Genomic DNA, 26,212 nt, shown 5'->3' with positions numbered 1-26,212 from the left:
AGACACAGTGTTCCATTCCCACCCCGTCCTAACTAATGAGACACTGGAATTAACATAAGACTCCGACAGTCTTGATCTCTGGTGAGAAGCCGTTGGCTGTAGGTGGAACACTGTGTTACAGAAGCTTCCTGTAAACATTATCTGAAACACAGCTGTTGTAATTTAACCACCAGCAGAGGACTTGGCCTGCATCGAGTTTCAGTTATAACTTTATAAGGCCAAGTCTTTGATTCACTAAAGGCGCCACAGGTGAGAAAAGGAGAGTGAAACGAGAATGTGCTGCTATGCCGTTTAAAGCGCTTCTACTTCCTGTTTAAAGTCTGTCCACATCCACTTTACTACAAGGAGGATTAAATGTGTGCATCTCAGACTTTCATTTTTTGTAATTGAACTCAAAAAATGTAAGCTTTCATATATGCTATATTCATGACATGTAAAGTGAAATAACTTCAAGCCTTTTTTGTTTTAAATTTTAGGATGATGGCTTGCAGTTCATGACAATCAGAAACTCAATATCTCAGAAATGAGTGATTATTAATCTCCGGCTCTCTTATACAGTGTGTCTTTTGTCTTGTCTTTCTCCTCTCACGCTCAACTGGTTGTGGCGGATGGCCTCCCTGAAGCTGCTTCTGCTGGAGGGTTTCTTCCTGTTCAAAGGGAGTTTTTCCTTCCCACTGTCGCCAAGTGCTTGCTCACAGGGGCTAATCTGATCTTTAGGGTTTTTTCTGTATTATTTTAGAGTCCTTACCTTACAATATAAAGCACCTGGAGGTAACAGTTGTTGTAATTTGGTGCTGTAGAATTAATATTAATTTGAAGTGAAAAGTCTGCATGAATCGTTGGACTTCAAACACCTTGGATTCTGTGCCTCTGCATGCTTCCTCCAGACTCCAGGACCTTTGTTTTTCAGTAAAGTAAAAATGTGCTTTGATCTGAAAATAAGACTTTGGGCCGCTGAGCAGCAGTGGTTGTTGAAGCTTGTGCTTGTTCCTGCCACACTTTCCCCTTCCAGTCCACTTGCTTTTTATTCTTCAGCACAGCACTCTACTAACATCCTACACATGGAGGGTGTCAGTGATCATCATCATCATCTGGACAACGGTTAGGTCAGCAGGCTTTCCAATCGTGGCGGCGTGCACTGAACTACCTTTGAGTATAAATACTGTTGAATTGTAATTTAGTCAAACTTTAAATGAAAAATTCTAATAATTTGAGATACTGGATTTTCAATTTTCATGAACATCAATCGCTAAGCTAAGCTGCAGATTTTTTTTCTCCAGTAACCTCAAATCATTATGTTTAGGAGTTAGGAGAAAGTGATAATAATGCCAATAAATGTCTATTTATGATTAACAGTTTAAAGCTGTGATATTGAGTTTATATTCACCAACCTGGAAACAACAAATCTTTGGCTTTTTTTTTTTTTTAAAATTACTGAAAACCCCCCCAGAAAAACATCATATTTAATGGCTGTGATGTATTTCCTGTCAGCCAAATTAGCAACCAGTGGTCCCGATAGTTCTTAAAGTGGTGCTGAAAATGAAATTGTAAACTATTTTTTGTGAAAATTATAAATTATTTCCTGTGACATCAGAATTTATACTGTCCCGATCAAAAGATCAAGACCACTTGAAAAACTGCAAAAAGCTATATTTTGCATGGTGGCTTCCAAGTAGAGCTTCAACATGCAACAAGAAGAAATGGGAGTGAGATACAACTTTTTTTTTTTTTTAACATGCAGTTTATTGAAAACAACACTTAAACTGAAACAGGCTGTTTTACAGCTGATCACAGGTTTAGGACCACATGCATTTAAAAGGCCAAATCTGTGCAAAAATGTGGATTCATTGTCATTTTCTGTCAGGTAGTCACACTGTCATGACGTTCTGATGGCAAAGGCAAAAAAACGTTCCCTTTTTGAACGTGGTTGGGTTGAACTGCATAAGCAAGGTCTCTCGCAGCGCGCCGTCACTGCTGAGGTGGGACACAGTAAGACAGTTATTTGGAATTTCTTAAATGATCCTGGGGGTTATGGAACGAAGAAGTCAAGTGGAAGACCCAAAAAAATTTCACCAGCACTGAGCCAGAGGATCCAATTGGCTGTCAATCAAGACACCGGACGATCCTCGAGCCAAATTAAGGCCCCATAACCATCAGACGGCATCTGAAACTGAAGGGCTTCAAAAACAAATCTCCTTGAATGCCACAGAGCTGACTTTTGGACTTTGCAAGCGAGCACCAAACATGGGACAATAAAAGGTGGAAGAAAGTTTTATTCTCTGATGAGAAAAATGTAACCTTGATGGTTTCCAATGTTACTGACATGACAAGCAGAGATGTTTTCTATGTGCCACAGCGGAGGGGGCGCCATAACGGTCTGGGGTGTTTTTTCCTTCAGTGGAACAACAGAGCTTCAGGAGGTGCAGGGGCGTCAAACGGCCGCTGGCTATGTCCAGATGTTATAGAGAGCATCCCTCATGACTAAGGGCGGGTTTGGTCCTAAACTTTTGATCAGCTGTAAAACAACCTGTTCCAGTTTAAGCGTTGTTTTCAAAAAATGTTTTGTCTCACTCCCATTTTTTCTTGTTGCATGTTGAAGCTCTACTTGGAACCTTGTTAAGATCCAACTATGCAACATACATTTTCAAGTGATCTTAAACTCTCATTTTTAGGGGCTCAGGTTTGGTGTCGCTCGGTTGGCTCCTTGTGGGTGACAAGTCCAGGCAGGAGCGTTGAAGAAAGACAGACAGAGCAGGGCTCGTGTTGACTGTGGACGCTTTAGATCCGGGCTATGGGGGGAAACTGGGTGTTGGAACTTGTCACATCAGTTTTCTTCCCACAGGACACAGAATGAAAGACTGGCGTTGTACAGTATGCAGCCTAGCGCAACCGAGACCCAGGCAGGCCGACATCCAGGGCACAGCTGGAGGAGCAAAGCCCCTCCAGGACAGGACTGCCTGCAGCAGTGGCAGCGTGCCTGTTGTACCACAGAGCTGCCTCATACCTCCTATGCTGCTACCGCACAACACTGGTCTTCTTAGAGTCGGAGATTTCTGCCTGTTCATCACAGTGCTGCCATCAGTGTCATGTTTACTAATATCCACTGAAACCAACTGTGGCAAAGACAGGAGCCAGTGCAACACTTTATAGAGCAGCCGTTACTGTTCAGACTTTTCACAGGAAGCATAGTGGATGCCAGAAAACCCAGAAAAACACATCAAGAAGCACTTTTAAATCTTATATTTGGACAACAAAAAAAACACGAATCGGGAGAAGAAACTCATAAACTGAGATGCATAAAGATACTTTTGTATGTCAGCATAAGTTAGACAGGGACTGTGTGTGTGTGTGTGTGTGTGTGTGTGTGCGTGTGTGTGTGTGTGTGTGTGTGTGTGTGTGTGTGTGTGTGTGTGTGTGTGTGTGTGTGTGTGTGTGTGTGTTTTGGACACCCTGTTCCTCCATTCCCTCGTTCCACCATTCCACAGCAGTAAAGGAAAAGAAAACTTGTCAGGCCAGAAGAGGAGGGGGCGGTGGTGGATTCATTTCTCAACCACCTGTCTCCAACAGAAACACAAGAAATGGGGGTGTTTTTCCCATTTCCGTGAAGAAAAGAAGCATGAATCCTACTCTAGATTTACAGCGGATGCTGCAGACTGTTTCCTACATGTTCAACAAGCTGCAGCATAGATCGCTGTGCGCACACCAACACACAAACTCCTCAAGCCTGTGCTCAGCTCCCTCCTGCTTATTCGAATCTCACAACTGCCTCTTCCATTTTTATCTTCCTTCCTTTTAAACTGAAGCCACCCACCATCACTTAACCCAGTGTGGCCTTATCGTGCCGCTCTCATACCCGTGACGCTCCACGCTGATGGATTCAAAACTCTCTGGCCAGCTAATCCGTTTAGTATAAATAAAACGACCGGACTGGCAGGAGGAGAGGGAGACAAGGAGAACTTGTTGAGTGTGTTTTTTTGGGTGGGCAGCTGGTTGGGTGTGTTTCTGAGCGGGTGCTGGAGGTGACACCTGCGCTGACACAGCTGTCCATTAGCAGAAAGAGGGGGGAAGGGGAGGCTGGAGGAAGCTGGGCTAAGAAAGACTAAACAGGGTGTCTGTCTGAGGAGCAGGAAGCACGGGAGACAATTTATCAGTCATCGCACCTCTATTTGTGCTCTCCAGGTCCCTCTTTCTGTCTCACTCACTCACTCTCCCTCTCTCTCCCTCTCTGCAGGCCGGCTCAACCACAGCGAGCGGCAACATCCCACTGGTGCTCTACGATGTGTGGAGGAGTAGGGGCATTGCAGGGTGAGTGTGTGTGTGTGTGTGTTTGTGTGTGTGTGTGTGTGTGTGTGTGTGTGTGTGTGTGTGTGTGTGTGTGTGTGTATCTTGATTTTGGTGAAACATTCAAAGACCCTTGTGATTGTTTAAAACCAAACAGCCTCTTTACACAAACCATTTTATCCCAGGCCACTTTAGAAAGCTCATATTTTACATGATTTGATTTAACCTGGCTCCCGATCCCTCGCGTAATCAAGTTTGATAGAGCGGTTCCTCCAGGGAGCGTGAATTTACAGCCACGGCTGAAAAATGAGCTGTATAAAAGCTTTTCCTGACGACTTGCTGCAGCGCCTTATTGATTAAGGTGTTACGAGGGGCCAAGTGAAAGGGTTTATTTAAGTGTTTTGATGTGTTTATGATGCGCACTGGACAAAAGGCCAGGTCTAATGGGGTCCACAGAGGGCCGCCAGCACTAAAACAAACCCTCAGTCCCGGTGAGTAATAGGCCTGCTTGTGTACAGGCTGCCATCGCTTAATCAGGATGCACCCCGGCGTAGTGCTCGCAGCAGATTTGGTTTGGGGCTGGGCCAAACGCTAGTAGGATAATGCTCTCCACCCTCCCTGACTCGCAAACACACGCACACACAGGCAAATTTTGTGTTTGTTTTTAGCAGACACAGTCCTGGAATCCAATCAGAGCCAAGGGTGATTCCCTAAAAACCTCTTTCAAACACTGATAACACTCTGGGCATCATTTTTAATAAAGATCACGTCTGAGACTTGATTAAATCTCAGTGAGCTGATAGTTGGCAGGCCCCCGTGGAAAAACCCTAACTACAAGTCCCACTGTCCCTGCTGGAGCACAGGAGAACTGTTTACAGCCTCCAACTCTTCAGCACATGGAAATCTTTTTTTTGTCTCCCTCTTCTTCTCCTTCTACTCATTGTATCATCATCCTGGGCTTAGCTGTGTCTCAGCTGCACCCAGAGAACAAGGACCATGAGCTTAAAATGACAAACACTTTTTTTTTCTCCTTCATGATGCGATGTAACCAGAGAAGGTGAAGAATGAGAACAAAGAGAGTAGCTAAGAGACACATTAAATGCAGAAACAAAGGAGAGTGTTTAAAAAGTTTTTTTTAAGTACAAAGGGAGGAATGGGGGGGTCTGTTTTGGCCCGGTGGCCCGGTGGTTGCACTGGTGCATGCCTGATACAGATTGCTGGGGCTTTAAAGCTGTAATTATGGTAATAGGCCCAATTGCTGTGTAGTGAAGCTCTAAAGTGCTTCCATGTGTGTGCCATGCCCCAGAGAGCCCGGGTTAGGAGAGAGCAGTGCAGCTCACTGGCCTACCCCACTAACCTGCAGGATAACCAAACACGGCTATGAGTCATGTCAAAATAAACACTAATGGGCAACATGTCCTCGAGGCTCTCTGATTGGCTCCTTGTGCAAACCAGAATAGAAGAAAAGCAAATAAGTAACACGCTCTCACCTCACACACAGAAACCTGTGGTAAAGTGCAATTGTACTTTACTGTTATTGGTCCTGCAACACAGCATGAACGGAGTCGTGCTGTGTTGCAGGAAACAGTAAAGCTGTGCTGCAAAGACACAATGATGAGCAGCTGTCCGCCCATCATTTAAGCCTGTCCCTGTTTTTGTCTCGTAAATATCTCGAGGACTCCAGAACATTCTTGCTTTAGATAGGATTTCTGGGAAAAGGTGTCTGTCTTCTTCTTTTGGAGTCAAACTTTTCTTAGGCGCTGCGCTGAGGAAACACAGAAGTGATTAAATAGCATTTTACAGACTGTTGTTTCCTTCTGCAACAAGTGGGGAGAAACCATGTTTACTAGAATGCCATGTTAATTCAGCCTGTAGCACAGGTGTTGACTACAGAGGGAGTTATTTCCAAGGATTTATCAAATACATGTAGCGCTCTGTCTTCCAGAATTCCTCAGCCACGTCTCAAACTTGTTAGTTCTCACGAGAACTGAACAGTATTAAAGAAAATGTCACTTATTCTTTTTCTTTCTTTTTTTTATAGTTTTGGACTCACACAACACAGAAAGTGCTTGTTAGAGGCTCAGTGGTTTGTGCTATTTGTTCAGATGAAAAATGTCCACCATCACTGCAGTTATAGTTATATAACAGATAAAGATAACACAGAGGAAACAGGGTGACTACAGATGAGTAGTTTGTTTTCCAGACACTGATTATTTAGTGTTTTTTAAGGGAAAGTGTGCTCGAGTCTGTTTTTGTCTCTGCAGCTATCGTCCACTTTTCTACACCCACTCCCTGCTAGAAGGACATAAAAAAGATTGATTTTCCTCAGATTTGTTGAAGACCCAAACATGTTAGAGTCGGTCCTCTTTCCTCTTAAATTTATCCTTTCAAAGAGTTTCCGAGGACGGCTATTTTTATTTTATTTTTTTCATGGAACGCATTCTGTCTGCCAGAAATTTGCTTTCAGATACATTTGAAGATTTCTCCCTCGCTCTCTTCTTAAGCAGCACCGGCATATTTCTTCACCGCAACCAAAACATTTTGCGTGAGCTCACGGCGGTTCCTCCATACTGTCCTGCCGAGCTTTGAAACTATATTTAGCCCGGTTCCTCGGGAGAGGCGATTGGCCGACAATAGGGGGATGACGGCTCTCTGTGAATGGCCAGGCCGTGATGTCGAGGAGTCCCAGGGGGAATATTTGAGCTCCGGCTCTGCTCTGACGTCCACAGGTGGGCCTGATCCCAGACAGGAAATGTAACGGCAGCAGAGAGCTGAGACAAAACATGAGCGCTGAGTTTAAAATTAGTTCATTCCTCGCAGCGCGGCTATCGGACCATCACATGATGGAGAAGGTTGAGTGGAATACACAGGGATCTGTGTTGTCGTTAGGCGCTCCACCTGCCCTCTGTTACTTCTGTCAGTGGGTTTTGATTAGCTTTGGATTGTATTTGATATCAGGGTGTAAGCAATGCACAGCACTCCCCCGGTGCAAGCCTGCGACTTTTGTTTCAGCAGATGGTGATAGATAGCCGTGCCGAGATGGAAAGAGCACGTCGAAGGGCAGGGCAACAGCCTCTGACTAATGTCCCGTGTTTATTTGCAGCAGTTCGGTTCATGCTTGGATAAACACACTTGTATAAGGTCTCTCACACTTCCAACTTCCTCTCGGTTTCACACACTTATCAAAGCCAGCCATGCAAAGCTAAGCCGTCTGTTGAGACCGGGCGACCTAGGCCTGGAGCATTCTTAAAGGTGGAGTCGTGTGAATGGTTGGGATGTTTGGAAGATCCCTGGCATGCTTGGACACTTGTATAACTTTACAACGGACAACGTGAAAATATCATAAGTAGGAAGTCTGTCATGGCCTCTGATCTCAAATTTCTCAAAAGAGCTGCACTTAACTATGTGTGTGTGTCCAGAAATAGAAGCTTCATGTAGGGCACTGAAAGGAAGATGACAGAGCTTACACAGAGACTGTTGCAGGAAGATCTTCTGTTCCACTTGAACATGCAGGGCCGATGGTTAGGCACAGTAGAGCTTTGAGCTAAATGCTAACATCAGTATAGTAAATGCACAGCGGAGCGCCGCAGTAGCTGTGTCATTAATACAGCTTTTTTTTCCCCTCTAATAGTGAGTAATAGCAAATCTTGGACTGGGTGGCTCTGCAGCAGAAGCTGGTGTGAAGTTCTGAAATGTGATATGGAAAATAATCTGCATACTTTACCTCTCAGTTGCTAGCTGGAAGTCCTGTTTTAATTTCTTCTCTATGAAAACCTGAAACCTTAAAAATGTGATGCCTAAGCACAAAACCGGCCTGGTCAGGTTGCCCAGAAGTTGTCAGCTCTTCAGAATTATTTTCTTTCTCTTTTGATTTGTGCGTGTGTGTGATGTATTTGCATTCAAGAAGCATTTTTAAGGCTGATGAAAACCAAATTAAACTTTGCAATATTTCAAAAGTTTCTCTAGAAATGAAAGTGGACAGAAACACAAGTGCCAACACACCCACACGGATGATGAATGGAGACAGACATGTTGCATGCGTCGACAGTTTTGTTTTTTTCAATACTTCTCATCTGGCTTGGACTGGGCCAGACCTTGTGAGCGTGGGGGCGTATTGGCAGACAGAAGGTGTTGGTAGGCAAATGCACTGCGAGAAAGTCAGACAGAGTGAAGCGGGGGGGGGGGAAATAAATGGAGAGACGGACACAAAAAGCCGGATGAACTGACAGGACCGAGTGAGCACGAGTTCTTAGAAGTGCATGACGCAGCACGAATAGGAGTCAGAGGAGAAATCCCCAAACAAGTGAGCCAGCTGAGGGGGACGTCGCTGAGCGGAGAGACAGAGAAATGGATGGATGGACAGCAGAGAGACATGTGCAGATGTCATCTGGCCATCAGTCACATAGAGAGAGAGTAGAGAGAGCGAGAAGGAGGTAGGTGGGGGGAGTGAGAGCTCCAGAGAGGACTTGGGTGGAGGCTTGAAGCCTAATCCCAAAAACAGCTGTGTGTAGCAGGAGGTGGGGGGTATCTTGGGAGACTCTTATGGCCCATCACATCCTTTGACCACCACCAATGTTAGCAGCTCCTCGTTGAGCCTCGGTCGCTGTAACACGGGCCCCAGCCTTTGCTCTTTGTGAAAGTGGCTCACTAACATGGCCTCATGTTTGAGGCGCTCTCATCGACCCCTCTGCACCCAAACACCATGCAGAGCTGGACACGAGACGCTCCGGGCCCCTCCTTTCACAGCGCTTTTTCATGGCAGTCATTTAAGCTGCAGCACACTTTTATGAGAGTTGATCACACGTCTGAGTGTAAGAAAATCTAGTCCTTCCTCTAACCACGCCCTTGAAATACGGATGAAGTGTGCTGCACAAAACGCCAAGTGTTCTCTTTTTTAAAAAACATACTCTAGCTCACAAACAGGGTGTCACGAACAAGGCAATCTTACGTTGTTAGACAGTAAGCGAACATTAGTGGACTGACATTTTGCTCTTTATATTGAGGACTCCATTCATCCTGCACAGAAGCGCTGTAGATAGTCTTGTAGCGTCTCAAATGCATTACTGTACCGCAATTTTGACAAATGCTGCAAAGATATCTTTTTTTTAAGAAGCACATGTTGCTCTCTCCCCTTTCTCCAGTCTGTTTGCTGGCAGCATACCGAGGATGACCTTCATCAGCGTGGGCGGTTTCATCTTCCTCGGAGCCTATGAGAAGGTCCGCCGCACTTTGCTATAGCAGCACGACCTGTGACTGTCCTGAGTCCTGACCTGATGGAGAGAACCAGAACAGCAGGGAAATCGTCTCTGGAAATGGAGGATCCAGCATCCTGCTGAGTCCTTTGAAATGAGGCAGAGAGGAGACACTCACGGGGATGACTGCATTACCCAGAGTGCCACATTCATACTTATTGATTAGGCACTCAAAACACCACAGAATTTTTTGAAATGAAGCAACACTGTATCACCTAGGACAACGCAGTCATTCTAGTCGGCAGTGACTGGGACCATTTATGTTTCACGTGTTTGTGAGAGAATGAGTTATGTGATTAAAAACGGTCTTTGTATCTTTCGAGTGAGGTTTGGGGCTTTCTTTGACTCTCTGGAACTCTGCATAGTTTAATGATCATTTTAGCGTTTTCTCCTCTCTATTGGACTAAGCCACCTGCTTTAAAGACCCACCAGAGAGACACAGCACTATCTCACCATTGTTACAATCCTGCTGCAGCAAAGCTGACCTCATCCACATGCAAAAGCCTTTTTTTTGTCCTTTTTTTCTTGTAGAATCCCAGAACAGTAGAAGCCTTTTATTAACAAAATCACGCACTTTGTCATCTCCGGCTCTTCAGATCTTTTATTTATGAATAGATCAGATTTTTGATTCGGCCACTGCTTAAGCATTTTGCTGTCTCTCTTATAGGTTTGTGTAAGGCTTTTTTTTTTTAAACCTTTTGTTGACCTCCTTCACTAGTATCAGTGTCTCTTTGGAACTCAAATGAAGTTCGACTGAACAGCAACCAAACACTCCAGATCTGTTATCTGCTTATTTTGTAAAGAGAGAAAGAAGGAATGGGCTTCATGGGCTAGAAACCTGCTTATAAACCAGTTGACTTGTTGAGTTTCTGAAAACGGGGTAGTTTGCATAAAAAATGGCTGCTTCTCTGAAATTTTGCACTTGCTTAACATCCCCATGTTTTGATGTCAAGTGCTGCACATTAGCGGTGCTGATAGGCAGTTATAGAAAGCCATGCTAGCTTTTCCTCTTATGGCAGTTGTATGTTGTGGGACGCTCTGAGCAACTGCATTCTCCACAATGTACAAACATTCAAGTCAAACAGAATTAGAGTAAGTGATCGACCTGATTAGAAGTCATGAAACTGGTAAACATGCTGATTTTGGCTATGTAAATCACTTGTGCTCTGATACACTCACTGAAGGGATCAGCACACCAGATTTCACAAAGAAGCTTCATTTTCTGCTCTTTCATTTAAGCAGATGGTTTTGATTTTGTTTGCTGAGGTTGTGTGATATCAGCGGTCCAGTCCCACAGCTGAACCGATCTGCATGACTGGATCAAGCAGAGGTAAGGCCGTGCACATTTTTACTCCGGCTTTGATCTTGTTTATTGGAGCAGCGGTTTCCAACTCCTGGACCACAGAAGTGTTGCGCGACCCGGCCACGAGGACGAGATATAAGAAAAGTTTGGAAATGAATGAGAGAATCTCTGAGTTTAATTTAAATTGTTGCGTGATGTGATTTCCAGTGTGGCCTTTTTAAATTTTACAAGTATTCATGCACCCCCTCCCTGCTCCTCAGGCTTTTAAAAGAAGAGGACAACTTAATAAAAAATGCTCCAATACATCTTATTGAAGGATTATTTAGCTGGCATATGGAAGAACAGTTAGGTATCAGTGTGTTTTCAGTGAATTAGCTCCTCTCATCTGTCAGCAGCCGGTCTGGAAGGTAAAACTGCACGAGAAGACAAATGTCCTCACAGGTGGGACTGTTTGTCATGCTGCTTGTCACTAGGCTGTAGCACAACAATGGTCGGAGTGTGATTGGTGGAGGCCGCGGCCAGGGGCACGTCAATCATCTGGTGACAAACGTCCATCTGGAATGCACATCCTGACCTTCAGTCAGACTCGACTCAATAGCAAATATTTTTAACAGCCCGCAGAAGGAAAAAAAAAAAAGCCTGCTGTCTTTGCAGCTCCAAGGAGCCAAGAGACATTCCTGGTTGGAAGATTAGCTTTCTCTCTCTCTGTGTGTGTGTGTGTGTGTGTGTGTGTGTGTGTGTGTGTGTGTGTGTGTGTGTGTGCGTGCGTGCGTGCGTGCGTGCGTGCGTGCGTGGCTACTTGACTACTTTGAAGATCAAGGACTCTGGATTTCATGTCTTTGTGCATGCTCCATTTGAATTGATGGCTTCTCCATAACCGCTGTGACAGGAGAGCAGCGTTAAATGCTAACTCAGCTGTTTGTGATATTGTCGAAACATCCTCCCTATGTGTGCTTTTTTTTTTTTATATGAGCAAGAAAACAGGCCCAACACTTGTAATAATAGCAAAATGGGATTTTTATTAGACACTTCAATGCCATGTTAGACACTTCACTGTTTTAACTTTGACATTGGGACAACGGTTTCAGACAGTCTGCATCAATAAATTACTCAGGATATGAACTGCACCCTCGCTCCTTCGAGTCCCTTTTACCTACTACACGGGGGTTGCTTTCCCAAAGCCCAAAAAACAAAGAAGAGGAGGAAAAAAAAAAAAAACATACTCTCTGATTGGTCTTGCTGGTAAAAATCACCTCAGTAAGTGCTATCAGATGTAACCAGAGGAGCATGTCCTCCAGCTTACCTTGATAAGGCCACTGGTGTATTCATGTTGAATGGTACCAAAGCATTCAGGGACTGTGACAGTTCACCCCCCAAAGTTTGGTTACGGCACTTTTCACAAGCCTCCCTAACTGTTCACAGGAGTGAGCTGCACCTTTATCCACCTCAGGCATGAATCGTTATTACTGAACTGCAGTGATTCAGGTGGAGTACTGGCCATCTTTTGCTCCCAAATGCACCACCCCGTACCCCAGCTTCCCCCCCGGATGTCGACCCATATTACAGCAGTAACTGAATGACACAACATCACAATGCATCTTTTGCTAATTCCATAGCATTCAGATTTTATTATTAAAAAGAAGAGAAAAAAAACAGTTGGGCAGCCGGCCAATTAAACATCCAAAAATTGCAGCTTCGGTTATGAATGTGGGCCGTAACTCATGACAGGTGTCACGCAGTTGCACTGAGAGATTATTACTGGCTTTTGCAGCTTCCAAGCAACAGCTGTTAGCTGTTAGCAGCCACATGTGGTTGCAGAATTGTACCAAAGTCACTTTCTGGGACAAATAAAAAAAAAAATCGAACTTAAAGAGGACCTATTATGCTTATTGCAGATCTCTCTCTCTCTCTAGATCGATTGATCTAATTTTGTAAAAAATTATTGGCATTGACTTGAGCAGCTTTGCACGATTCACAGTTCAAAACAATTATTTAGGTTTGTACACTGGGCCTAAGTGCAGCCCCCTCAAATCATCCTCTGGCAAACAGAGTGTCTGAACAGCAGGTGGGTGAAAACCGAGCAGTCTGAAGCCTGAGCTTTGGGCTCACAGGGATTACTTCTACATGCACTGACCTCGTTATGTGAAAACTTTGGCTATGTTTAATACGAGCATCCAACACTGTAACAGTTTCCACGTACATCTGCATATGAAAAGGAAATACCAAAAAGCATAATAAGTCCTCTTTAAAACACGTGAAGCATTCATCCCAACCCGATGAGAGCGGCTTTGCAGTAAACGTGTAGTGTTGTGAAACAGGTGGAAGAGCCTTAAGGGTACAGTATGTACTGTTGACTTTAGTGCGTCGAGATATGCGGAACGTCTCCTCAGAGAGGAGGCTACTGCATTCCTGCCGGTGGATCGTGTACACACAGTCTGCATGTTTGTGAAGTGAAGAAAAAAGTGCTTTAACTGATATCCCACCACTCGCACCAACATCTAACGTACCTAAATAATCAGCATCCAAGCTCTTCCTTCATACAAAAACGGTGGTGCGAGCTGTTTCCGTAAGGCCATAGCTGGCAAAAAAAAAAAAAAAAAAAAAAGGTAAAACATTCAAGTGCGATCAAGTGTTTTGTTTGCGATAAAAAGTGTACCAGGATCTCTCACAGAAACAGTCTCTGGATATATGCTATTACAACTTGAGTTTTCTTTGATCATGCAATAAGGCACTGCAGCTGAATGTTGGTAAAAGCTGAAAAAAGGCTGTTTTTTTTTTCTTGTTGTAAGAAAAATAAAAATACCATCACTCCTTTCTTTGCCATGCACATATATTTAAACACTCTTTTTTGTAAAAGTTATATAATATATAAGAAAACTCTTATGTACAGTCAAAAAAAAGTCCAAAAGGCATATTTCTCTTTTTAGTCCCCCTGCACATACATATTGTACAAGATTCCCCACATTTACATGCTTCAAATGCAAGTCACATTTTTTTCTTCTTTTTTTTTCCTCTTTTTTGCAGCTAAAATTTTTATTTTTATTTTTTTTAGCGGCCACCTCCCAAAGGAAGGTTTTTAACTATGTACAGCTGATACGCTCAGATGGGACGCCCCCCACACAAGCTCCGCCTTCAAACTCCGGATGCCCATCCCCCCTCCTCCGTCAGTTCAGATGCAGGAGGCTCGGGACCGTTTGCCTCGATATGAGGTAGCAGGTTATTTCCCAGTGCAAGAAAAAAAATTATTGTATATATCGGTCCACATTTTTGGGGCTGCTAGTCACTGGCTCTCCTTAGAGAGGCGCTCTCATTCTGAGAGGCTCTGAGGGCGTGTCCATTGGACAGCAGAGTCTGCCTGAGCTCAGGCTCGCAGTCCGTGTCGATGTGTCCGTGGCTCGTCACGCTGGCCAGCTTCACCGGCTTGTGGAAGGAGTCTTCCTGCGATGTCTTGGTCTGTCCCGCTTTGCTCACTGCTGAAACAGAGAAGGAACAGGCGGGGTCAGTGACGTGGCACGCACAAAGACAAATATGTGCTCAGCTTTGGAAGAAAGCGAGTCAGTGGAATGTGTGTGTAGAGCTGTGTGGAGGTGAGAATTGGTATTCAAAGGCCAATACCACTGCTATATAACTAAAGGAGCTGAAGCCCAGAACAGGCCTGGGCGTGCATCATCAGGAGGGAGATACATATCCTGAGGGGCTCTGGGCATGTAACTATGATACAGTGTCAGATGCTGGTAGGAGACAATCCATCAAAGATCACATTCAAAGGCACTTGCAGAAAGAAGACTCCAGAATGGCTGATAGCTTCTCATGGCATCACCTGATAAAACTGTTATTCCATCAGGGCAGTGTGGAGCTTTAAGAAGAGTAGTGGATTTATGGGATAAGGCTGGATAAGTACAGTTAAACTCACTACACTAATCACCGTACCTTTTCTATCGTGTTGGTTCAGTGTTGTATTATGGTTTTTTGGAAACACTGATCCTTCAGAGTTCTTTCGGATCCTGCTGGGGGTCCCATTGCAGAGTGGGGTTGTGTGTGACCCAGTGTCGTGCTGCTCCCCGGGGTAACAGTAAGAGTAGGGTGGTGGAATAAGCTGCTGTTGGTACTCCATGCCTGCAGCAGGACCAAACCCGTGTGCCAGGTAGTTGGGATCTTTGGAGTAGCTGTTGCCATTCTCCATACAATCTGTGCACAGCACTGTGCTGTCGAAACCTGCGGGCAGCCACGGGGAAACAAATAAATGATTTGGAGGCAGAAAGTCAACAAATGCATGTCAAAATTGTGCTGAGGGCGTCTCCTGTGATTATTTTTGACACTGAGCAGGTCTTTACAGCTTTACAGCAGCGCTCGTCTCATCATTACGTGACCCACCAGGGGACGTGGGAGAAACTGCCGGGGAGAGCGCAAACATTTGGAAGCAGAGAGCGAACTTTAGCGGTACCTGTGGTGTCTACAACGTGTCCGTTGGGCTGAGGGCCACCGCCGGTCTCCACACGGATGCACATGTCCTGCCGCTCGGACAGAGTCCCCTGGGAGGAGAGGTAGCTGGATACATCTGGGTGAACGATCGTCTCATCTGGGAGAGAGAAAAGAGGCAGACATCAGAGCCAGAACTGTGGGCTGCATGAAGTTTTAGTGGTTTCTTCATTTTTAGATTAAATGTGTTTTTAACTTACAAATTAAAAAAGCAAAAAGAAGTCATTCTGAGCTCACCTGTGTTGGTCACGCTGCACTCCTCGCTCTTCTTCCTCGTCTGATAGATGATACACACCCACACCAGCGATGTCACCACAATACTCGTAACCACAGCGATGACGATGATCCCTATAGTAACGGTGCTCGGGCCTGTCGGCGTGGCGCAAGCGTTCCTGCGCTCAGTCACCACCAGCTGGCTGTGGGCGCGCTCTGTGCCCAGAGTGTTGGACATGAGGCAGGTGTAGCGCCCGGCGTCCTTCAGCAAGGCGGAGCCGATGACAAGCAGCTGGTTTCCCGGCGTGAAGTGGTGTCTGTCGGAGGGGCGCAGCGGTTGGTCGTTGTGCAGCCAGGTGATGCGCGGGGGCGGGCTGCCGAGAGCTTTGCACTGCAGCGCCACCGTCTCCCCGACAGTAATGCTGCGGTCCTCCAGGTCCTGAGCCAGGTGGGGCGTTTCTGTGGAAAAGTGGGGTGATGAGTTTCCTCATAAAAAGAGCCCAAGGATTTCTAGAACTACGGTTTTGGTGGTTCTACGGTTTTCTTTAGCACCTTTCTGTTCACTGTATTGATGACAGACTACCGGATTGTGGTGATTCAGCTGGACAGCCTGAGCACAAACGGACATGTCCAGCCACTGAAAGCCTATCCGTCTTCTAAGACTGATATTTATTACTCAAACACAATGCTGATAAAGTCCGAAGTTTCCTGAAACTTAAAAGCTTTTTGATTGGAGCACAAACATTTCCTCTGGGGCAGGATCCTCTTCAGAGGACCTGTCTGTTTCCTTGCCAGCTTCACATTTCAGTGAATGAAGCACACTGGACTGAGCGATGGTGTGCGTGTTAAGGGTGGCCTCTCCTCTCAGAGTGAGCACTTCCCTTCACAGTGGGATGTACACAGATTAAGACATCTCACTTAACCCACTTCAGTTGTGTTCTCGTCTATCAATATTTTCGTCCTCCTTCTCCCTGTTTCTCTTTCTGCCCTCCCTCTTATTTTCTCTAAATCCCTTTTAACTACCTCCTCCCCCTACATATGCGCACTCACACTCCACCACTGCAGTTCTTCTTTGGCTCCCATTTTTCTTCCCCCACCACTTTCTTTCAGTTAGGGGCCCCTTGACTACACACTACCCCTCCTTCTCCGTCACTTAAACTCAAACATTAGAAATTCAGAGTGGTTCTACGGTATCTTGTTTCAGTATTTTGTAGTGCTTTGTACAGATTAATTTAAAAGGTCAATTAAAAATGTATAAGTAAAAATATATCCCATCTGTATACAACAGTGGGTTGTTTTGCTCAGTTCAAAGACAAAGGACAATGATGATCTATGTGCTGAGATGGTTATAAGAGAGAAGCTCTGTTCTGTTTAACAGTGTAAAACAGCCAATAAACTGGGAGCACTGAGGCCTGCAGTGAAGCAGCCATGACTGTCCCTCACAGAGAGTGTGTGTGTGTGTGTGTGTGTGTGTGTGTGTGTGTGTGTGTGTGTGTGTGTGTGTGTGTGTGTGTGTGTGTGTGTGTGGTGTAAATGCCTAACAAACTCCCCTCTGTGATCCCCCTCGATCCCCTCCTTTGACCCCTAACTGTGACCTCTGACCCCTGACCTGCAGCAAGGCCACAGCTGGCGAGAAAGCAAAATATAAAGATTCTCATTCTGCTTCGGACTGACCAAACCCAGCTCTTACCCAGTACGGTGAGGGTGGCGTTAGCAGAGACGGTGCCAGCTGTGTTTTTGGCAGTGCAGCTGTACACGCCCATGTCCACCGGCTTGACGTCCGTGATGAAGAAGACGTCGTCGTCGGGCATGACGTGCATCCGGCGGTCGCGGGCGGCGGGGAAATCCGTGCCGCCGTCCTTCTGCCAGGCGATCTGAGGTGCCGGGTGACCCTCTGCAGCACACTCCAGCCTGGCGGTGTGGCCAGTTCGGATGGTGCTGTCCCTGGGAGTCTTGATGAAGGATGGAAGAACTACGGATGGAAAAATTCCTTCAGTATTAGCAGATCAAAACAATATGACCTTTATATATTGTAGGAAGGTTGACAATCCACTTCATAGTTTGAGTAATTTCCTCATTTACAAACATATAGGCAGTCTACCCGAGCAGGATGTAGAACTGCAACAGCAGTTGTAAAGGATTACAGAGCTGCTCATTCATTTTCCCAGCTGCTGCTGACATTCAAATCAAGAAACTTTCAGTTAGAAAAGCAGGAAACCTTTATTTATACATGAGTAAGCCAAAGCAACAACCAGGTAAATAACTGCCAAAATGCTAAATTCAGTTTGACAGGATCTGCTGTGAGCGAGCACTTGGCTACAGCAAGGGTTAAGAGGTCTGATGGAGGCTTTTTCACACTGCTTTTCTGCAGTTGGACAGTATTTATTCAGAGTTTGGTTCCCTGCCAGAGCGCAGAATAGATCGAGCCTGTCAGCGATGACATGCAGCTAAATCAATTTGTTCCAAATATCAGCCTAGAGGAGAGGACGCTCAAGAGAGTGAGAGAGAGGAAGGGGACTTTATTGTAGCGAAAGACAAACTCACTGTGGGCCCTATAATTTTGAAATTCAGTTGAATAATATAAACAGCTGAAACAATTCGTCTGTTTTAATAAATGAATAAAAGTGACCCAAAGAAGCTATTAACGACGTAACATACCATTGACGATGAGTCTGGCCTTGCTCGAGTAGGTGGAGCCAAAGTGGTTGGTGATGATGCACTGGTAACGACCCTCGTGGGCAAAAGTGACGCGGCGCAGGTGGAGAATCGTAGTGTACTCCATCACGCCTCCTCCTCCTGCGCCCGGCAGATCTGGTGTCACGGCCTGGTGGTGAGCACGCACGTGGGCGTAGTTCTCCATCTCAGCGTTACGAAGGAGCTCCTGGTCCTTGCGCCAGGCAAAGGTCATGGGGGAGGAGCTGCTGCTGGCAGCTGTACAGGTGAGACGAACGTCACTGCCGAGGACTGTCATTGTGGTTTCCGGCTGTACGGTGATCTGAGGCTTGGGGAGGTCGTCTAAAAGAAGGCAGCGGGTGAAATAAAGTGTGTTTAAAAAGCGTGAGGATATTATCACAAGTGTTGCTCAGCAGGTGTCTGAATGTAAAAAGGGAAAATAAAAACTGACATCATGTTGCTGGAGAGTTTATCACAGAACTAAACAAAAACACTACCCAAATACATGCAAATGTGTCAATAACAGGACAGCGGAGCCCATGTATGTGGCCCATCTGTGCCTTGAACGCCTCCTACTCATCACAAAGCAATGACACAGCCATGTAACCAGAGAACACACACACACACACTCACCACACACAAAGCTGCTGGGCGGAACCTCAAAGACGCTCTTTCCCTTCAGACTTTCCGGGTGGGCGCAGGTGGCATTGATACCGACCTGCAAACCACGTGCCACCAACCAGTCGGGCAACCAGTGGAGCTGGCAGTCACACAGCAAGCTGTTGCTTTGAATGAGACTGGAGGAGAGGGAACAGACAAGCATATGTCACGTGCACTGTACCCTTTTCTGTATTTGTGAGTGAGTTGCTGCAGGCAGGTTCTGTAAGCACACTCAGAACCAGAAAGATCCGTGTTAAACTCACAGGCTTTTGAGGTTCCTCATCTTAGTGAAGGCGTCGGGCTGGATGGAGCGAATAGCGTTCTCCCCCAAGTTCCTGTTGAAATATTAAATACTGTTTCATCAAGTGTGAACAGATTAGTGTTACCCACACCGATATCATTCTCTTTCACCACGACGCTAGCAGCCTCCCCCTGCCAACTACTTTTACAAAACCCACACCCCCTTACACTCCACCCCCTCTTTCCCCTCTTCCGCTCTCTCTCCTGGGATACTCACAGGTGTTCCAGGGTATCCAAGCCAGAGAAGGCCTTCTTGGCCACGGATTTGATCTTGTTTCCAAACAGAGTCCTGCCGTTTCCAAACACGAGGGGTGTCAATATATGAAGAAGGGGGGAGAGGAAGAGGGAGGAGGGAACATTTTGGGGAAAGGGGATGAGAAGAGAGAACAAAACAGAGAGAGAAGCACAATTAGCCGGTTTGAATCTGATAAGATTGACGGGGGGGGGGGGGGGGGGTTATTGGAAACCTGAACTGTGTGGAGATTAGCCAAGAGGAAGGGTAAAGGGGATGGAACAGGGATGTGGAGGTGGGCGGGGGCACCTGGGCTCTGTGCTGCTCTTCAAAGACCACTTTTATCTTTATTAGAATCTAAAAGCCCCCCCGCGAACAGGACATACGTGTAATCATTTCAGTGTCTGTCAAGCCCAAAGTCTAGCTGCTCTGATTTGGGGTCTTAATCCCCTTCCTTCATCCCGCCACTGCCACCTCTTCATACCCGTCGTAGCCTTTGGATCGCAGGAAGAGGAGACATGGCTGGCTGGCTCACAAAGAAGAGCCCAGTGTTCAAACTTGTCCACATGTACACAAACAAATGGCAGTCTTGTCACACAGATAACGGTATAATTTTTTGTTTTTAAAGGAATTCAATGAAGCTGTCACATGCACTTGTAACTGAATCAAATCCAAAAATCATCTTTTGAACAGTAAGATCCACTTCCATCCCATGTGGCGGCATTCCCACGCAGCTTTTTAAAAACAGTTTTAAAATGGGAACTCTGTGTGTGTAATGGACACTTTGATGTAAGATTCTCTCTCTTGTTTTTCCCATGGCTCGCTTTGCCAGCGTTGGGATGCATCAGGCAGCTTCCGACAACGGCGTGACAAAAGGGGCAGGGTCAGAGGGCGGGGCTCATGAGGCGTTTGATGTTTGATGACTGAATGCGGCCCTCAATTTCACCCTCTCTCAGCTCTTAACAACAGAGACTGGGAATGAGGGGATGAGAGGGAGTGCGGCTATGGAGGAGAAATAGTCCTTCGCCTATTGGGGAGCGAACCCCTGCCAGCTCAAAGAAAAGCCCTTTCTCTCCCCTCTTTCTCTCATTCTTTCTTTCAGCGGTGCTCACACTGGGAACCATCTTGGCTGGACATCATCTTTTCATCCTGTGGGTTGATGATTGCTGCTCATTGCCAGAAACTTCACGCCTCTGTAATTTCTAAGCTTACTAACTTTTGATATTGAACTTTATACAAGGTGTTTGAAAGCACCGATGAGTAATTAAAAACATGACTCATTTTTCCAGCCATTATCAGCAAAGAGAACCCAGTTTGCCCATAAAGCTTACAATCAAATCACAAGATGAACGCTAGAATGAACTGAAGAGAAAGTGGCCTCTATAGGATGAGGAGAAAAAAAACTAATAAACTAAATAAAGAGGGGACCTTTAAATTGTTGCTCAGTGTGAGCATGTTTTTTTCAAAGTAAAGTGTGGGGTCATGATAGTGTCTCAAAGTTCTAAACAAACTTAAACTGGAGTGGCTTTGGGATGCAAGAAAAGGAGGCGGCTCCCTTCGCTTTCTCTATTTTTGTTTTCTGAAGAGAGCAGAGAGACAGTGGCAGGCCAGGGCTGAGGGATGAAAAGGAGGGGAGACACTCACAGCTTGATGAGGCTGTCCAATCCAGAGAAGGCCCCGTTGGTGTCCTCTATTGTGCCTGAGATGTCGTTATGGTCCAGCTCCCTGTGGAGAATGAGAGAAAAGAGGAGGATAAGAACGGCGGAAGGCAGTTGAGGAGAGGAACAGGGATTGGTCCTGGCAGCGCTGAAGCGCTTCACAGCCCTGGCAGAAGCTGCTCTTGGAAGTCACGGGTTACCCCCTTCGCCCCCGCTGCACCTGGCTTAAAGAGCCCCTCTCCCGCTCTGCTCTGCCAACCAAGCATATTCTTTCCTTAGAGGGGTGGAGAAGGAGTGTGCGTGTGAAAACGTGTGCATGCGCGCTGGTGTGTTGAGGCAAACCCTAGTGCAGGGAAACATGTATAATTCATGATGGCGTAGAGGGACTGGCAAGAACACAATGCCAGAAGCCAGACAGTTCGGACTGCAAGTCCGATGCTGGCAGGTACGGTGCAGCCAAGAGTGCCGACGGGGTTAGCAGCCAAGCTTAGTCATGGCCAGACAAAGACAGAAGAGATTGAGTGAACGAAAGTTGGGGGTTTCCGAACACTTGCTGAATGCTTCTGCTTGAGAGCTACCTCTTTCAGTGAAGTCATAGCTGCAGAGGGGCCACCGCTCCGCCCTGCTGCATGGTGATCAAAAAGAACAAGCGGCAGAGTCTGAGAACTTCTCCAAGCCATTAAAAAGAAAAAAAAAAAGACTTTCCTCAAACTTGAGAAAGGGCCTTCGGGGTTAATGGTCAGCCCCACCCCTCCGCCCCCACCACAATAGCCACCTCCACTCCTCCTCCCATTTGCTTTCCAAGCATCTCTTATCCCCTTTTGGTTCTTTTCACTTTGCGCTGACGACTGTGTCTGTTTGACTGGACTGGAGCTGCCAATTTCCTACTCTTTCTGGCTGGGTGGATGTTAAAGGCTATTGCCTTGTTAAAGCAAGGGCAGCGGCGGGGGCTGCAGAGTAGAGGAGCGAGCGAGAGAGAGAGAGTGAGGGAGAGATGGGGGCACGGAGAGGGGGGCCCCGATGAGCCAACAACCCCCGTGGCCGAATTAGAGGGCAGGCTGGCTTGTTTGGAGCTTTCACACCCCGTTTCAGGCTCCAGCCCCATGCCAGCGCAACCAGCCACTCCGGCCCAATTAAAGCTCCCCTGGCTCCTTTTCAGGGCCCAGCCTATGCACGTCCTCCCCACTGCTGATTAGATTAGGCCTGCCTCAAAGACACCGAGCAGAAGGAGTACAAGAGAGGAGGAAAAAATTCCAAAATTAAGACAGAGATTATATGTATTGTGGGATATCGTTAGGAGATGACAGAACACACTTAGAATAACAGAGGGGAAGAAATGGGCATTAAGAGGGCTTTGAAAGTGTGCAGCCAAATGAAACAAAGCGGTTAATTAAAGACAAGAAAGAAAAACATGAGAAGGGCTGAGATATGGCAGTGAAAGCTCCCTGTTCCACCCTCTGTAGCTAGTTATCTGGCATCCAGCGTGCCAGCAGAGGGAGAAGCCTTATGTGCCTTGGCTTCTGACCCTGCTGTCAGAGAGCCTTTCTAGCAAGCTCTGGTATTACTCTCCTCTCTGGCTCTCTTGTGAACAGCTCAGCCAAGAAGACCTTGGTTAGGGACCAAGACCCCCAAGTCTTTCTGCTGGATTTATCCACCGGCTTTCTCCCTGTGGTTCTCCCCTTTTCTTTCTTTGGGCTTTTTGTACACATGGTGGATCAGGGAAAGGAAAAAAAAATCCTCTATCTTCATTCATGGCTTCAAAAAAGCCAGGAAGGATCTCAAGGGAGCCGAGTGACACAGAACCCTTTTAGATCCAAGATTGCTGGGTGTTTGGAGACAAAACAAACGCCCCAGACAAAACTGAAGAAACAAAGTGAAAAAAGGCACTAAAAAAGTAAGAAGTTGCTACAGAAACCATGACAATAGACACCTTGTAAAAGACATGAATACAAATGACAGTAAACCCTCACTGAAAGCCAACAGCTCCCTCTTTCCTATGTCAAACGAAGGGACTTCATGAGATTAACTATCAAATGTCACCCAGGCAAAAAACAAAATTAAGCATCTCAATTTTCACTGCTCCCAAGTGGCACGTCTTAACCTTATGGTCAGCAGGGGCATAATGTGTGAGTTAGGGGTCTGTTTAGGGCTTGGTAATGGTGGTTGGGGGTGGGCTGGTGTACTTACAGGATGCGTAAAGCCTTGAGGCCTCTGAAGGCTCCCTCGTTGATGTGGCTGATAGAGTTGTGGCCCAGACGGAGGGTGTGGAGATCCCCAAGCACTGCCAGACTCCCTTCATCCAGACGAGTTAAGTTGTTGTAAGACAAATTCCTGGAGAGAGAAAGAAATAGAGACAGAAGAAGAGGAGAGACAGAGAGAAAGTGAGGGAAAAAAACAGAACAGACAGAGAGAAATATTCTGTGTGAGGTCTGGAAGGTTGGCAGACCACTGAGACCGCTCACGACATCATTATACTTCAGTTTCAAAGCCCATTCGATGACCATTTGCCAGTTTATGATGCGTTTTTCCATTGTACGGTTTTCCACACCGCATGATGTTAACGGAGAATGGATTTAGCAGAAGTCAGAGCTTAAATGAGCTTCGCATCGTCTGACAGGAAAGAAAAGAAATTCTGGGTTGGGACTCAGCATGTCTACAACCTCCGTTTATAAGACTACTTAAGCGTGTGGTAAACCCCAGGGGAATAAACTGCTACTCGTGTCCTGGAACCCTCAAAATGTTGCTCATATTCACATCCAGCCTCTAAATCTTTTCTTTTTTATTAAAAGGCCTGAGGAACATACTAATGGGGTGTCGACACTGCATGGGTTTCCAAGGGATTTCCCCTGTTTTAGGAATTCAGAGAGATGGTTTACTTGCAATCTTAAAAAGAAAAGGAAAAAAAAAGAAAAGAAATGAAACTACAGCTTGAAGAGACTTCTAAGAATGTTTCTTCTTTTCGTGGTTTTTATGGCAAATCCTGATTACCACTGATAATAAATCTTACAACGGTATCTTTCAAACAGTGCTCAAAGGCAGTATTGTGCATTTTATTGCCCTCTCTGTCTGTCTCAGGTTTGCTTGACTAGTCATGTGTGCAGAGATTCTCCCTGATGACCAGTTCAGCCCGGCGAATCGGGAATGCAATAACAAGGCTTCTCATAAAGACGAGTCACTCACTTCTATCAGCCGTGAGGGTCATCAAAACGCAGATAATAAAATCATATAACTGGTGGAAAGGTGTGGTGCTGGGAGAAACGTGTGCTGGGAGCGTACAGGAAGCGGCGCTGAGATACCCAGAGCAAACTAGCGCGATCACCATCTACCACTTTATCCATTCTGACTGTTACACATAAACAAACATAGGCGCCACAGATAGCCCCGGCTACCTCGTAGTTAGCAACGCCTCAGCTGAGCGAAGCACTTTAAAGCGGCATTACGACAGTCGTGTCAACAGTGCAGGAAAGACTCTCAGATAATAACTCGGCAGACAAAGGCAGTGAAGGTGATCCTTCAGTGTAATTACCACAACATCCAGCGGAGGATTTACACGCCGGTTTGCCGCAGGTTTACACACGGAGCACAAAAACTCATGTCGAAGCGCTCGAGTGCTGTTGAGCCCAGCTCTAATTATGGGATAAACAGGCTTAATCCTAAGAATAGTGTAAGCGTACTGAGTGTTAAAACAAAATGTCGTTTAACCCTGAAAGGGAGATGGTGATGATGATATGGGTGGCAGGTCAAAAGAGTTGGGCTCTCGAGGCTTTAAGAATCCACATTTAGTGTTAGTGGAAACTTTAAGAGCTAGCATTTAAACCTTTATTTTAAAAAATGCAAACTGCACTGATATATACGCTTTTTGTCGTTACCAAGCTGAGTTTTTCGGATATTTAACCACTCTCCGGTGAAACGTTTTAGCGGTACATCTGGCAAGAGAGTGTGCGTTCGGGCTAATTTGAATGCTGGTACTTACAGCTCCCTTAGCTTCTGGCAGAACTTCCACCCATCAGGATTGATGCGTGCTATGGAGTTGTTACTGAGGAACAGCTGCTGCAGGGAAGTCAGTCCGTAAAGCGAGCCACTGTTCACCTCCGTCAGGCTGTTGTAGTCCAGGTGCCTGCATGACACAGAGATACTGCAGTGAGTATCTGTTGATCTCACAACACTTCACCACATTACTGTGACATAAATTACAATGCAATTTGTGAGCATTACTCTGTTATTTTGCGTGTAATTTAAGTGATTATGTAAAAGTTCTGGGTGGAGGGGGGAAAAGTGTAATTGTGAGAAAGTTCCAGTAAGGGTACAAAAAGATCTTTTTTAGTCAGTGAGTATTCCTGTAATGGCAGTAAATGAGTGCAAATAGGATTAGCCAATCAGATAGTGCTCGCTCCAAACTAACTGCAGCACCCAAATTCTTTAAATTAGATTTTTTTTTTCCAACTATTCGGATTTGTCCTCTGCTGTGCAGGAGAACTTGTGAAAGTAAAACAAAACCAGTCGGATAATAGTTTTAAATAAATGATTCTCTTTGGTATGATTAAAGGTCATGTTTAGTACGTACAGGACTTTCATCTTAGCCAGGTCAAAGAAGGCTCCGTCAGTCAGTTTGCCGATGCTGTTCCTTTGTAGTTTGAGCACCTCCAGGCTGGATAAACCCTGGAAGGTTAGACCCTCCACTTGGCGTATACGGTTCCTGTTCAGCTCACTGAAAGGTGGTAGGACAAAACAGATAACTGTAAACAGAAGACCATTTTAAAGAGAAGCAGCAGAAAAAACATCTTCCCCTTGTTTTGCCCTTATTCAGCAAAGGCATTTATCAAGCATTGGTGGTGGTATGGGGCCAGGGTTGTACACTACATGTGTTATTACCCCTTGAATTAAGACAGAGTGAGATGATTAAAAACTTTACTCATTTTCTCTTTGTATAAAAAGCCTGAGGTGCCTGTGGATGTAACAATGAATCTGTACAGCCGCTGTGTGCGTGTGTGTGTGTGTGTGTGTGTGTAGGCTGTAAAAGCCTTCAGCTTTTTCAAAGATAAACATTCACAAAGCTTCTTTTGTGTCTCATGTGCATCACCTCTAGCATGTGGTGATACAGTGTCACTGGGGCCCCATGTCCAACAAAAGGCACCTGGGGAAACTACTGGAGCCACAATGG

General features: G+C 45.8%; 2 protein-coding genes across 5 annotated transcripts in view; one reads left to right on the top strand and one right to left on the bottom strand.

Annotated features, from left to right (window-relative positions):
• slc25a26 (solute carrier family 25 member 26) overlaps positions 1 to 9,847 on the top strand; it is a 51,225-nt gene extending 41,378 nt beyond the window's left edge. For all 3 annotated transcript variants that reach the window (XM_085405940.1, XM_085405941.1, XM_085405939.1), the window contains 2 exons: positions 4,232 to 4,305; positions 9,423 to 9,847. In XM_085405940.1, coding sequence (XP_085262066.1) covers positions 4,232 to 4,305; positions 9,423 to 9,519 — 171 coding nt within the window. In that variant the 3' untranslated portion in view covers positions 9,520 to 9,847. The remainder of the gene's footprint in view (positions 1 to 4,231; positions 4,306 to 9,422) is intronic.
• A 1,989-nt stretch (positions 9,848 to 11,836) lies between these two features.
• The window catches only part of lrig1 (leucine-rich repeats and immunoglobulin-like domains 1), a 37,157-nt gene continuing 22,781 nt past the window's right edge, over positions 11,837 to 26,212 (bottom strand). The window contains exons 6-18 of one of the 2 annotated variants that reach the window (XM_085405937.1): positions 25,616 to 25,759; positions 25,025 to 25,168; positions 23,239 to 23,382; positions 21,038 to 21,118; positions 19,379 to 19,450; positions 19,125 to 19,196; positions 18,835 to 18,998; positions 18,187 to 18,543; positions 17,219 to 17,500; positions 15,553 to 15,987; positions 15,281 to 15,415; positions 14,767 to 15,051; positions 11,837 to 14,309 (exon numbers count right to left, since the gene is read on the bottom strand). In XM_085405937.1, coding sequence (XP_085262063.1) covers positions 14,113 to 14,309; positions 14,767 to 15,051; positions 15,281 to 15,415; positions 15,553 to 15,987; positions 17,219 to 17,500; positions 18,187 to 18,543; positions 18,835 to 18,998; positions 19,125 to 19,196; positions 19,379 to 19,450; positions 21,038 to 21,118; positions 23,239 to 23,382; positions 25,025 to 25,168; positions 25,616 to 25,759 — 2,512 coding nt within the window. In that variant the 3' untranslated portion in view covers positions 11,837 to 14,112. The remainder of the gene's footprint in view (positions 14,310 to 14,766; positions 15,052 to 15,280; positions 15,416 to 15,552; positions 15,988 to 17,218; positions 17,501 to 18,186; positions 18,544 to 18,834; positions 18,999 to 19,124; positions 19,197 to 19,378; positions 19,451 to 21,037; positions 21,119 to 23,238; positions 23,383 to 25,024; positions 25,169 to 25,615; positions 25,760 to 26,212) is intronic. The other variant, XM_085405938.1, reaches the window with a different exon arrangement.

Source organism: Rhamphochromis longiceps, linkage group LG5, assembly GCF_057381845.1.
Source record: "Rhamphochromis longiceps isolate RC_006_pf linkage group LG5, R_longiceps_female_GT1.1, whole genome shotgun sequence".
NCBI classification, from domain to species: domain Eukaryota; kingdom Metazoa; phylum Chordata; class Actinopteri; order Cichliformes; family Cichlidae; genus Rhamphochromis; species Rhamphochromis longiceps.
Note: the sequence above shows the minus strand (reverse complement) of the source record. Positions and strands in the feature narration are given on the sequence as shown.